General features: G+C 34.9%; 1 protein-coding gene across 6 annotated transcripts in view; it reads right to left on the bottom strand.

Annotated features, from left to right (window-relative positions):
• The window catches only part of LOC128236533 (xaa-Pro aminopeptidase 1-like), an 85,666-nt gene that overhangs the window by 40,567 nt on the left and 29,990 nt on the right, over positions 1-15,109 (bottom strand). Inside the window, exon 1 of one of the 6 annotated variants that reach the window (XM_052951447.1) lies at positions 13,427-13,496. The exons of the other annotated variants lie outside the window; for them this stretch is intronic. Coding sequence (XP_052807407.1) covers positions 13,427-13,457 — 31 coding nt within the window. The 5' untranslated portion in view covers positions 13,458-13,496. Of the gene's footprint in view, positions 1-13,426; positions 13,497-15,109 lie in introns of those variants that run through there. 6 annotated transcript variants of the gene reach the window in all.

Raw genomic sequence — 15,109 nt, 5'->3', positions numbered from 1 at the left:
CACACAGGCAAGCGACACAGGCAGACGACACAGGCATACACAGGCAGACGACACAGGCAGACGAAACAGACACATACAAGGATACCACACAGGCAAGCGACACAGGCAGACGACACAGGCATACACAGGCAGACGACACAGGCAGACGAAACAGACACATACAAGGATACCACACAGGCAAGCGACACAGGCAGACGACACAGGCACACACAGGCAGACAACACATGCAGACGTTCGACACATGCAAACCACACATGCAAACGACACAGTTACATACAGGCAGACCACACAGGCAAACGACACAGGCACACACAGGCAGACCACATCGGCAAACGACACAGGCACACACAGGCAAACCACACAGGCAAACCACACAGGCACACACAGACACACCACACAGGCAGAACACACAGGCAGACCACATAAACAGACGACACAGCGAGACGACACAGGCAGACCGCAAATTCATCAGTATCTTTACCAATTAATTATTGGGTCAACGCCTTTGTACAGTAAATAAATGAGTTGGCTCCCTAAATCAACATGCAGAAAAAGAAGACACACAATCGATATGAACTGATATATGCTATGCACTCGTTTGAATGGCCTTGCTGGTGTCTGTGTTCGTATCTTTGTATGTTATACAAGTGTTTATTAACTATTCACTTATATAATAAGTGTCACAGTTCTAGTATGAAGACTCTGTTATTAGTTGTGAGCTTTTCCCCAGATATAATATAAAAATATATCTTATTATAAAATTCGGTACGTTTGTTTCATATTTCGAGGAAATAAAACCAAAGTATCATTGTATGTTATGATAACATGTTTTAAGAATACAAACAATTGTCGGCATTTGTTTATATTTTCTAATCAGTCTAAATTGGAAATGTTCCTGTTGCGGTCAGAAACCGGTCATGTTCAATGTTTTTTAAAATAAAGTAATATGTGAAATCATTGTCAGATCATGATAATACTAAATACAATTTCAACACGAACTCCTGAATAGCATAAACCAAAATAAATGTTTCCAAATTATATTTGTGTGTATTTTACAAATTATATGATTTTGAATCACGTTTATATCTACAGCCTGAGCCAATATTTGAGGCGTTCATACAACATCATATGTATTTGATTTTACTTGAAGGCGTTTTCTATATATTTACTATTCATAAAGTATATAAATTTTCACCAGGTAAGTTTCCATTGTATTTTTCCGGCATCTCCTTATCAATGCTCAATTTTATATCTAATGCATCTCCCGATGATAAGGAACAACAGCTACTTTCACTCAATATCACTGGTAATACGATCAACGCATCGCGGTACACATGTGGCATTGTCAGTCAGGAATGGTGACCCTGACCGCCACTGCCATATGTAATGCGGTAAATTTAAAAGCTATGTGCACAGTCTAAAATACCAGATGTTAAACTTTAAGAATAGTGAACTATTGGTTGCCTCAAGAAATAAATGAGGAACGATTTTCAGATACTTCTTGAGACGACGCAGCGGTTGTAATCGAGACGTTGTTATTAAATACATTGCATTGTTAGACGTAATTATTGAATGCATTGTATTCTTAGACGTAATTATTAAATGCATTGTGTTGTTAGACGTAATTACTAAATGCATCGTATTGTAAGCTAAACATCACAGAGGGATTCCACATTGCTGTAAAGTGTGACAGGACATGTAAAGCTCTTCCCTACCAATTTCTATGTCAATTAGTGAGTGCACAGACGTAGACATCATAGAGTTCGACTGAATATTATCATCATGCATTATAGAGGTGAGCCAGCGGTTGTTGGCCTTGAGGAACTAGTTTATCAACGAAGATGTCAACTCGGCATGTTTTACAATACATAAAACATGTGCATGATTAAGGAGCTAAACTTATCAATAATACCTACCATTGTTTTTTGGCATAACATGCTCATAACATTGTTTGTACATTGCGGTTTCATGTGACTACAAACTTGAGAACAATCTAAACAAACGCTAATAAGTGGTTTACGAGTTGTCATAAAAACCCGGATTATGTTGTAAAAAACTAGTTAGTGGTGAAACTTGTCTTAAAAACTGCTTCTGGGAAGATAGCATGTTAAGAAATATTTTCCTCATTTATGAAATAAGTTTGTGAGAAACACCTTCAACGATATTGTTCATTTTAAAATAGAATGTTTATTATGAAATATGGCCTCGATCCCAACCTTTGTACTTCAAAGCATATACCATCTTAACATGTATAACAGGTCCGACAATACCAAAGCACTGTACGCCAACATAACATACACACACATAATACAATAGTCTTTGAACTGTAGGAACGGTTTTATATGTGTAGATCTCAAGATGTGTAAAAGGTTAGCTAATTACCGATAATGATACATAAAGGAATGTGTTCATGTCGCTCATTTCCGGCTGAGCCACACGAGAGAGGAACAGTAGATTGTTTTAAATTCGTGAATGTCTAATTTTCGCGAAATGATAAGTCCGCGGATTGAAAAGCTAGCCTAATATTTAATAAACTGTTGCTTACGACAAATAAATAATGGTCGTATAGAGTTTTAATAAGACGGCTGAAATGGAGGTCTAATCCGCGTAATTTATAAGGCCGAGCAATGTTACCAAAACAAACAAATCGTGAAAAGGCACCTCTTAAAACTAAAGCAATATGCAGTGGTTAATAGTTGGAGTTAAAATGCTTGGAAATCAAACAACTTTTGTGGTTTGTACATACAGATATTTATAGTTGCTTGCCCGTTCTATCAAATATTGTTCACTTCATTTAGTAGAGTTCTGGTATTGTTTCCTGTATGGCTTATAATCTCAACGATCAATTCACATAACATATGTTAATTTAAACGAGCGGGTACTGTATGTCGCACATCCAATCGGTAAGACACCGGTAAAAATGCAGCTGATTTTCTTCAGATGCTATCAGCATACAAACGAAAGATGACAGGATAAATAAAAACACAAGCCGATACATTTATAAAGACATTTTTTCGAAACAATAATCGAAACACGATATAAGTTTCATTTTGAAAAGAACATATCATATCAAATGAGCTGCCATAAATAAAAAAATAGCGTACAGTAATTACATATTTATATACTCAGAGGCGACATTTTGTTTTCATCTTAAAAGTGCACCATGATCAATTGACTGACCTAATTTCATTAATTTGTGATGTAATACATCATTTAATCGTTATGATAGAAGAACAGAACAACCGTCACGAGAACTTTGACCGAGTATCAGCACTACCTGGCAAAAGCAACACAAGAAATAGATCATTCATACGTAAGGAAAAGCGATTATAAAGGTAAAAACGAGAAGGAATTGTGTTAGAATGCTAAGGAATATATCTTAATCATTGAAATGATAAAATGCTGACAGAAGTGGTTGAGCTATGCCTTCTACAGAAGTTCAACCAGAACTGACAAATTATTACATTCTGAGAGAGCAATCCTTCGAGGCATACAATCTACCCAAGAGGAATGAAAACATTAGACTTAGTTCGATTGATATTGTCCGTGGAATGTAATGGAAAATTATTCATGAGAGTATCACTTCAAGGTGCAATAAACGAACACAGTAAAAACCTGATGGTAAGATTAACATTGCGTTTTTTATAGATTTATGGCTTTAAAGCAATGATAAACAATAATCATATTTCACAGAAGTAAACTCTCCTAGATTCAAGAATTGTCATCAAATACTTAATACTTCACTTAAGTGAAATAACCCAACTTAGTTCCTTTTTACGAGTATTCAGTTCTAACATCGAAATACTTCGATATTTATACATTGAGCAGCTTTACAGCTTTTAATAAATGTCAACCATGTCATTTCAGTGAAAATCCATTTTTGAATAAAAACTTATATAATTTTAAAACATAGAGCTTAAATTATTATGAAACAAAACATAAACCTAAAGGACTGAGAGATGCAGGAGATTGTTTGCAAGGAGAGACTTGACAGTAAAGGAATAGCAGAATAACGTGGAAAGGATTGTATTTGTTTAACCTGTTTAATGAAAAGGATAGTATTACATGTGCAGAAACGACAAAATATAACGAACCACCCATCAAATTCCAGACATAAACACAAGGCTTGAAGATGTACTAAGTGCAGATGCTGCAGTATTTATTTATCAGCAAACATAAACAGCTCTAAATTGATCACGGAGAACAACCGATTCGTTGTTATTCAAACACCATAGCTCTATAGAGTGTTATCATTCCGGACCGCAAGAAAAAAAATCATACACAAATTGTATCAAAGATGCTATACATCATCTTATTCTAAATACGTTCGTATTACTTTCAATTTCACAAACTAAGCAAATTTTTTTCAGGCGAACGCAAAATTTATTTACGAAATATGACCGATTATTTATTTAAAAAATGGTTATATTTCGTACAAAAAATATTTACATGGATAATGTACTGACTACAGTAAAACAAAAAAATGCAATATTTACTCTCAATGATTATTATGTTAACAATGCATGACCATTTGCAAAATAAAATAAAAATGATGGATATATACTACTCAAAATTTGATAGGGATCATGTTTTTTAATGTAAAGTACATACGTATTTCAACAAAACGATATATCAACACTAAATGTCATCAAATGGCATTGTTTCAGGTTTCAAATGTCATCAGATATCAGTACCAAACCAATTCCGTTCAAGCGTAACGGACTCCTAAATATGATATGGGTCAAAAGCAGGCGTATATCAGGTTGTCAACAAATTTGAAAAGTCAACAGAATATCTTTGAACTTTTCTTAGACCATGTTAGTAGCGTGTGTGATGTCCACGAGCGTCAATAAAAGCTTGACATCGCCTCCGCATGTTGCTGATAAGCCTCCGGAGCTGTTGCTGAGGGAGTCTGGCCCATTCCTTCTGTAGCGCTGTTCTGAGGAACCGTTGTTGGCTGGGCCAGACGAGCAGAAACAGCTTTCTAAAGAATGTCCCAGGCATGCTCGATCGGGTTCATGTCGGGGGAACGAGCTGGCCAGTCCATTCTCTCGATGGTAGCATTTTCCAGAAATTGGTTTGTGAAGTTTGCTCTGTGTGGGCGCGCATTATCATTAATGAGAATGAAATCAGGACCGATTGCACCTGCATACGATCGAACATAAACGTCCAGGATCTCGTTACAATAACGATCAGCCGTCAACGTACCGTTTTCAATTACATGTAAGACTGTTTTCCCGTGCATGCTGATTCCGGCCCATACCATGACTGAGCCCTTGCCATAACGGTCATGTTCGGCGACACAAACTGGAGCAAAACGTCCCCTCCACACTCTGGAACGTCGATCTGTAAAGTCAATACAAAACTTTGACTCGTCTGTAAAAGGCACTGTGGTCCATTCGTTTAACGGCCATCCAACGTGTTGACGTGCCCATTCCAAACGGTCCTGGATGTGGTATCGGGTCAATGGGATGCGAATTGCCGGTCGTCGTGCCATCAAGCCAGCACTATGCAAACGATTTCTGATGGTTTGCGTTGAAACACTTACGTTTCTGGCGTTCTGGAAGTCATTACGTAACGAAGTGGCGTTACGAAAGCGGTTACATCTGGCTAAAACCGCAATGTAACGATCCTGAATGTCAGATGTAGCCTTTGCACGACCACCACCATGTCGATGTTGAGCATTTCCATTCGTTTGATAACGATTCCACATCCTGCAAACTACACTTTGTGACACATTCAGGTGTTCTGCCACAGCCCTCTGAGACTACCCTGCCTCCAGCATTCCAATGCCAACATGCATTTCATCAGGAGTTAAACGTCTTCTGTTTGGCATTTTGAACAAAATGTGGTAGATGTTTCGAGTAAAAATCGAATACGCGAAGCGAAAACCAAGAAATGACCACATTTTTAAGTTGTTTCATGTATTCCAAAACGCCTTATTTCGTGGGTATGCAGATTTCCGTGCCGCCCGTGCACGCGCTGGTAGCAATACAATCAAAATCGTCGAACATTCTGGAGGCCTACGAAGGGATAAAGCTAATGCTTTGAAATTAAATAAGCATGCTTATTTGGTTAAGTTTTTACAAATAACTAATCAAGTGATCCTTATCAAATTTTGAGTAGTATATATCCTTGTAGCATAACGGTATCTATTCAGTTTACTATCTCGTGTAGTTTCTTGCCAATCTTCGTTTCTTTACTCCCCCAAAACATGATTTTCTTTTCGTTTTGTATATTTGAAACTCATAATAATAAAATGAAAACCAGGGGCGGACCAGTCCAGTAGTCGAAACCTAAACACTAAACGCTGTTTAGAAGAACAAGTTAAGTGCCGAAGCGACAATGAACTAAAGACACAAACGTATAAACACCATATACACAAATAGAATGTTAACCCTATTCGTATCTTATTCTCTCTATTTCTGTGCGCTGAATGCATTTGTTTTACATATCCTAATATAACAAAGCAGTTTGCTTTAGTAGTAACGAAATGATGGTTAGAACAAATGACATGACACCCACTTGTTGGCTGCAAGGCATGCTCGTTCAGACAGAACATACACCCATCTGACAAGATTTATATTTGTGTTAATATGTGAAACACAGGTCTACTTAATTCGTCCATGTTTAAACTCATTTAAAGAGCGAGACAAATTCTTAGCTACAATCACGTTTAAAAAATATCCTTTCCTTCACGCAATGCGCATGTTGTTGTGGTTTGTTTAATTGTGAGTATATTTTCATCCAACGAAAAAGAACAATACAAAAAAATAAAAATCAAGAACATGCCAAGTAGCAAAAAAAACCTATGCAGTTGTTTTCTTTTAGTTTTGAGGTAAATGGCACACATTTGGGAATAAGTAAATGGGCAACATGTAGGAAACTGCATTCTTATTATCAACGTTCGAAATACATTTTTTTCCTTTTGTATTGATAACAAAAATCACTTCTAATGAAATAAGTTCATGCACAGGGTAAGTATAACCATGTACGACATCGTCATCGTCGATTTCCCCCGATACACTACTACGCAAAGCTTCGTTGTATAACTGGCCGATTTGGCAAGGACAATCTCGTAATCATGAGTAATTAAATAGGCAGTTTCATTGGTTCCACAAGGTACCAGATGCTTTCCCGTTTATAAAAAGTATGACGAAATTAAGTACCGTGGCTGCCGACGATGCATGATCTATAGATATACTGTTTTTGTTCATCATGTACCGTGGATACACTATTATTTTAAAATTTATAAGGAGCCATAGATATACTGTTATTTTTAGTCATAGTCATGTGAGGTAATTCAAATTAAAAAGTCATGCATCAACTACCAATTTCTTGAAAACATAAAGTCAGTTTATGTGCAAAGAGTAACGTTTTCAAAACAAAATATCTTTTGTAAAATAAATGTGTACAATTTTTTATACGAAAATATGTGTGTATAATATATAAAATTGTACACAGATAAATTAATATTGAATTATAATTTTGAATGTTAACGGCTTTTTATTTCTTCTGCATTCTGTTGCTGTGTTTGGGCTCAGTATTAATTAGTTTTAAATGTTTAAGTTTATTCAGAAACAAGACTTGGAAGCATGCGTTAAACAACAGGCATTGTAAGGTTAGGTACATACCACATCAAAGGCGTTAAGTATATGTTAGGCTTTGCACCTTGTGTTTCTAGTAAGGTTAGGATTAACTGTCTGGCTACTGGGCATGTCGCTGTAGTGTAGTTTTCACTGTATAATAAACACAGTGTAAGTTAAATGGTTTTAATGAATAAAAATCGTGGTTATTGCAAAGAAATTTGTGAATTAAAGTACAAAAACATTTAAGATTGAATTTATTAAACAAGTATGCCAAAACAAGAATTGTCAGCTTAATCCTGTCATGAGGGAGTTTGGAGGAATGGGTGTCTGGGTTAATGTTTTTGTTCTGATTAATAACCCTATTAGCTGCAGCATTGCGACTGGTTTATGAAACTAAACAAACAGTAGTATTTCCTTTAATTAGGACTAGGCACTGTTAATGACCGGAAGTTGGCGTGCTCATGTTCGCCCTGAATTATGGCATAGAATAATGGCATCTAATTTTTCCTATCATAAATCAACTACCAGCTGCCAAGAACTTTCTTTACATTGCACAATTTTGCCAGCTAGCCAATTACAAAAATGCATTGCTTGCATTGCTATACATCCATTAGGCTTGGTGTTTTGAACTAATCCCAATACTATGTACGAGTATTTCCGTGATACGATGTAAGATAAAGACAATATCCAACATTTCAATAAACTTGCACGCATATAAAGCATTTGTTAAGAAAAATAGAGCGTACTTAAAGTCAAATTAAGGAAATTATGTAGACATTTTTTTTTTTTTTTAAATTTCATACAAATCAAATATTTCTATCAACTGACATTGATCACTGACAAGGTATATATTTTGCATTTGTTTGAGGAATGTATGGTTAATTCAAATTTATTGGGGTACAAATTATTCATTTCTAATAGAAATAAAGTAACGTATAAATAAAGGCCATAAAATATAAGCCGAATACAAGGACACATATATGTGCGGTAATTGCTAAACAGAGTACACTAATTCAATTATGTGCAAAATATTAATGGAAAGTAACTTATTAAAGTCTGTCTAACATAATGATTTCCTTTTGCTTTAACAACCATTACTTTTTTATGTCTGACAAGTTTTTAAACAATAAAAACTGGACCCTAAAACAAATATTTTCAAATTATTTACCAACACTTTATATCAGTATAATTTTGGGTTGAATTTGCTTGATATGGAGTCAACACATTTTAGGTTTAAGATCATATAGAGATAAATGAGGTTAAATGAATTAAACATGGCGAACTATGGCTGTCTTTGAATGACTTTATCGTAACTAACCTTTTCAGTTTATATGTCTTTATCTTTCTTATTCATTGTCATTTTATGCTGGCTCTGATGAGGCTTATATTTTTTATTATTATTGATAAATGTTTGGACAAGTGTGAGCTTATGGTCATACAAACCAGTAGACTCGTGTTCCAGTGAACTCTTATTTCACTATCCGTTCCAATGCGGTAATACCATCATTTATCGGTAAAGCTATTTTGATGTTCGAACCCGGGCTGCGTCATACCAAATGATGTTAAAAGTTGGTACAAGTAGCTCCCTTGCTCGGCGCTCGGCATTTAAAGGGTAGTGCTTGGAAAAGTGGTGTACTCAGTACTGGTTTAACCCAGGAAAGTTGTATCCCGTGTATCGGTGTTTTACACCAAGCACGTTAAAGAACCAAGAGGTCTCTTCGCAAAGAGCTAGGGTATCGCACACGGATCTCTTGTATCTCACTCTGTTTCTTCAAGTCTTCCAATGTCTGGATTTGACTGCGAATTGCTGTCACTTCTATCTCATGTCACTTATGGCATTTAAACACAATTTAAGTCGTGATGGCGTCACGGCGGGACCAAGCCATAATGCAGCCAATGGGCGCGGGCAGACCTTGATAAACTCAAATAAACAAACAAACAGCTATTTTGATGCATGTTTGGTAAGTCAATGTAGTGTGTGCATTTGTGTGTGGTGTTTATACGTTTGTTTCTCTATTGCATGTCGTTAAGGCCCTTGTCTTGTGCCTCTAAGCTTGACTCTTTTTTTTTTACTACAGGGCACATCCCTGTAATTTTCTTTGTTTTAATGAATGCGTTATAGAGTAGGTATATTCATATATATTCGAAAAACTGGGGCCGGATATTCAACACATTTTAAGTGAAAAGAACTGTAAACATCAAACACATTTACCAAGTATTTCATCTCTGACATGCACATATTTATGTTTGCAAGTGAGTTGTCAAACTCCTGCTGGCTGCCAGGCATGCTCGGAGACTGGATCTCATCCATCAAACAGTATTGTAGGATAGGTTTTTGCCTAGATCTTCACGTTACAATGTCTACCAAATGCCATCACTTTTGTAAGCTGCTACATTGATCACTGTGTCACTTAATATATTTTTTATCCCTTCTTTATACGGAAATGCAGTTCCGCAACATTACTCGTTTGAATGTATTTCTTTCTGCGTTGTTTTCATTTTTTTTAGTATTCTAATTACTTCAAAGTGTTAACATTTTACTCTTTTAGTAACTAAGGTAGTAACAAATTACGAGACACCCATCAATGCGTGTAAGATATGTAAGTATTTCGTATCCAACATCATTTCAAAAATACTTATTGCAAACAACTTGTATCTTCAGCACTATTCACTTCATAGTAATTTGTCAGATGTATCGCTCGTGAATTGGTTTAAACCCAGATTGAGTTCTGATATAATTAACACCAACCGTATCAAGGCGGCTCCCCTAACATTTACCAATGACGACATGTTTATATTTGCGTTCATGTTTTTGTCAATAAGTGTTTAGTCTCTGCTTATTGGTTCGTTTGGTATTGCTCAGTATGCCTCTGGACAGGAATTTTAAAGATGCACCGTGATTACTCTCAAATAAGATTTACCACAAATAGTACAATTGTTTTAATATACCAAAAAGGATGAATAAATGTCGAAAACAATGGTTCTTATGAAGGAAACCGTGTTTAATATGAAAGAAATGTCCATATGACACGGTATTTCTACCTAATGAGACATAGTATATCACAGTAAATCTTTTAGCACTCACCAATCATTTAATATATTTGCGTTTTCAGTTATTAAATACACGGGTGCAATCTTGTTATCAGTAATTAATATTTTCATAAGAAGTTAAAGGTTAATCAGTCAAAATTTATGATTGTTATACATTTATGCTTGTTATACAGTTTGGCCCCTGGGCCTTTTCCAGGTTTTCAATTGTGTTATTTATTCACTTATATGTGTACATCATCAAGGGCGTTTGTATATTATCACCACAACAAAATTGAATTAACATTATGAATATAATGGGGAACCTTGGACAGTGCTCACCATGATTTTAATAGGAAAGTGCTTGGTGCTCCAGTATCTGATTTTGACCCACCTCACCCCTGGCAAATACCAACGTCACGATGTATTGCCCAAACACTTTATCCATAACTCATCACATGTGTCAGTTGTATCCCAATGAACCCCTCCGTTTTCGCCGATTACACTAACATGTATTAGTAAGCAATACTTCATTATTTTGTATAAACTGTTTGAGCTGTCATTGTCTATGTTATGTGTATTCAACCATGACCTTTGCTACGTATTATAGATTCTGAAATTAAGTGCAATGTCTCTGTTAGACCTGATGTTTCCACAGAAGGAGATTATAAATGATACATATATAATGATAATGCACTGTCAGATACTTTTATGATTGTTTTAAAAGAAATAGCAAATTTGACTAGACTAAGTAACTGTTGACACTCAGGAAAAAACTTTTGAAAGTAAATACTGTTCAGGGCTTCTTTAAAACCATACCAACTACAATGAAACGCTTTCTTTCTAGCTTCAAAGACCTTTGCTAGCTTCAAAGACCTTTGCTAGGTGTATGTATCACATTGCATTATCAAAAGTGCTCTACGTGTACTTGGAGCCACATCACAACCAAGATACTAACAAGCCAAGGGTAATATGGATGCACTGTGGTTGTTTTCTCATAAGAGTTAATGCCACCTGGCGATTGTTTATATTCCACTAACGTTTAGGATATTGCTCCGTTAAATGTTATTGCTTTCTAGTGATCAGCATAATTGTTTACTTACAAGATTGGTAGACTGAAAGCACCTGTCCAGTTGAGCAATAAAACAACGCTTTTCTTCCAATAAGTGCAATGTTACAGTATCATACTTTCACAAAGTCAATTATGATGACAGATACATGATAGTTATACGTGCTTTCCCGTTAACTTATGACGGTAATATGAAGTATATCTTTGTTAGGTGAAGTAGCCTTCTTCTTACCCCGTACCAAATGCTTATTGTGTGAGCTTTGCACGATTTACTATCACTACTTCAACCATATATGAGTCCAAACAAATACACAACAACCAGTATAAAATATGATTTATTTCATTTAGTTACCAATTCCTTGTTACAAACGGTGTATTCCCAATCATTTCAAACCCACAGAATCCAAAGTTTATCTATAATAGTAGTGCCAATAAAGATAAGTGAAACATTTATTGTTCAAAACTTGTAAACAATCTGAAGTATTATAGCTGGTTATTGTCATAAAGCAATTGTTTTGAGCATTTGAAGATCATTTACGATATTAAGTCTGTGTTGTTCAAAAACGTTGTTTGCATATTGAAAACTGCAGTCTCGGCGTTTATTTCTGTAACACGTGTCAGACATTTCTTCGTTAATTCCACAATATCTTTAGAAAATGTGTATGACTTTAAAATACATGTAGTAATGTTCAATTAATAACCTGTTAAGATATATATATAAATACACTGTATTGAGTTTACGTAGTATATACATCGCCACTACCTTGAATACATCCTGTATCTCCACTTCTATGCTAAGTAATTAAGCGAAAAAGTAATTTTCGATGTAAAATTACAAACGCACTTTTAAGTTCAATTTCAAAATGGCAATAGATAAACCTAATCCTGTTTATCGATGGGTTTAATTATTACAGATCATTGTCTTTGAAGTGATATTCACAACAAAGATATCATAAGCATCTAGTTTTGTTGTTGTTGTTGTTGTTTTATAATGAAAACTGCACAGAGTGCATCTTAAAACAAAAACAAAAAATGACAAATTACGTATAATATTTTTACATTACTATTTTGCTTCGGTCGATTTTGTTAATATAAGTAATACACAATTTTTTTAAGAGGGGCAACGATGACTTACATCCATAAGCCATTATAAAATGATGCAATGTTTTTTGTAATATTTGTACTGATATCAAAGCACGCTATGGCACGGTGTCATATTAATTCTGACATATATTTTCGGGTTCAATTATCGGTGACTGTATATAATACTACGCTCTTCACAAATGGTGAGATTTTGCTGCTGATGTTAATTGTTATATTTCTAACTTATACTACGTTCATTATTTATTTGAAATTAAATGGATAATGATGTAATTTAAAAATTCAGAGATTATATTCAATTAATATGAACGTAATGATTTCAATAAAAATTGATTTTTCGCAAAAAAACCCAACAATGTTGCCCATGAATCCATCCAGCAGCAATACATTGCCTTTTCAGCATAATTGTATCAAAAAAAGGAAAAATGCAGGATAAATACATGTCAATAATAAGTAATACCTACACTTAAAAAGAAAAAAATTCAACCAACAAGTTCTATAACAAATTTCATGAATTAATTAAATATTGCTCTGCAAAAAATCGTAAGGTAAACATACCGAGTAACAAGTATGGTTTGTGGTTAATTTAAACAAATGAAAGATTCAAGGCAGAGAGTGTTGGAAAGGTATTAAGTCTTACCTGTGAATAGGGTGATAAAATAAGTCCACATATTCCAACGAACACCTAAGAAAGACTGGCCTCATCAGTAGTATCTTATCATTATATACCAGCTCGCATCACCTGGTGAGCAATTGTTATATACCTGCTGGTGTATAGTCCAGCTCGCATCACCTGGTGAGCAATTGTTATATACCTGCTGGTGTATAGTCCAGCTTAATGTCTATTACTTGATTTATATGCATAATTTAAATTTGTTTTTATCAATGTTCTTTAAACTGAAGCTGCGAGTAAGAACTGACGTATACATGTGTTTTGATGATGATGATGATGATGATGATGATGATGATGATGATGGTGATTAAGATACAGACTTGACATTTTCACATTATAAGGACTGGGTATATTTATTTTGTATACTGGGTATAGCCGCGTACTAAAAAAGGTGTACTATTGATAGAAGAGTGCAAATGATGGCGAGAACTTGCATCGTCACGTTTAGACAAGGGTAGTAAAGTGAAGTCGAAATACATTTATGCTTATCCAATAATTAACGTACAATATATTTACTCTAAGTATGAAGAGATAAAAACAGTAGAATAACAAAATGCGGTACATATACTTGAATGCTAAATATCAATACTGTGATTAGAGTATCCATTCATACTTTCAGACATTATATAAGTGAGTTTTTCTCTAGCTAAGAAAATGGATGAAAAAAGGCAGAACATATACAAACTATCAATTCAACATCTTAAGCGTGATGATTATGTCAAAATACTTTTCTGCTTATCCTTTATTTACCAATCAAAGCAGTAACTGTTAATATAACGAGATAAAACAGTAAAAAAAACAAAATATGGTACATATACTTGAATGCAAAATATCAATACTTTGAGTAGAATATTCATTGAGCGCCACAATGCCACAACTATCCCTCAGCACATAGAAAGGATATAGTCCGTACAGTATCAGCGTTAAAATATCTATACTCAATAAATAACCACTCCGATTTTAAACAAGAAATTCTCAGATGGTTTTAAGACATTCTTCCAATGCTTTGAAACACGGAAAACTGACTAACAAATAAATAAACTCCTCGTTTCAGAATTTTGTTATGTGATGTCTACAAAAGTTTTATTAAAACATGCCTTTGTCCGTAAGCTATCTACTTAACCACCAATTTACTAATGTTTTGTAAGCTATGCACCCCAGTTATGTTGATGTGTATAGACCTGGACATGTCTATACTCGACACAATGATACTTCATTTTGTCAAACAATAACAGGTAAAACCATAACCGTCCCTGTAAAAATGGCATTGTTTACGTCTCATTTGGTCTACTATATCCGATGTACATATCCATATTTTCGAAAAACATGGGCCGAACCTTGAACTTCCCTATAGTGAATCATACGTATGTTAAAGCAATTGTCAAACAAATTAACAAAGTCAACATCAAACGGATTTACCAACTACAACATCTGTGACATGCATATATATTAATGATTGCATGTGAGCTGTCAACTTCTTTGACTGCAAGGCATACTCGTGAGGAGGCGGGCTCCATTCATCAAACAATATTACAGGAAAGGTAAACACTATAATCAAAGGTCTCAAAAATATGTTCAGTTTTGTACTCAGTGAACAGACTGGAAGTTAGTAAGATTACCCTGTCTATCCAGTACTATATCTTTTCTTTA

This window comes from Mya arenaria, chromosome 6, assembly GCF_026914265.1.
Source record: "Mya arenaria isolate MELC-2E11 chromosome 6, ASM2691426v1".
NCBI lineage: Eukaryota > Metazoa > Mollusca > Bivalvia > Myida > Myidae > Mya > Mya arenaria.
The sequence above is the reverse complement of the archived record's forward strand: the minus strand, read 5'-3'. Positions and strand labels throughout refer to the sequence as shown.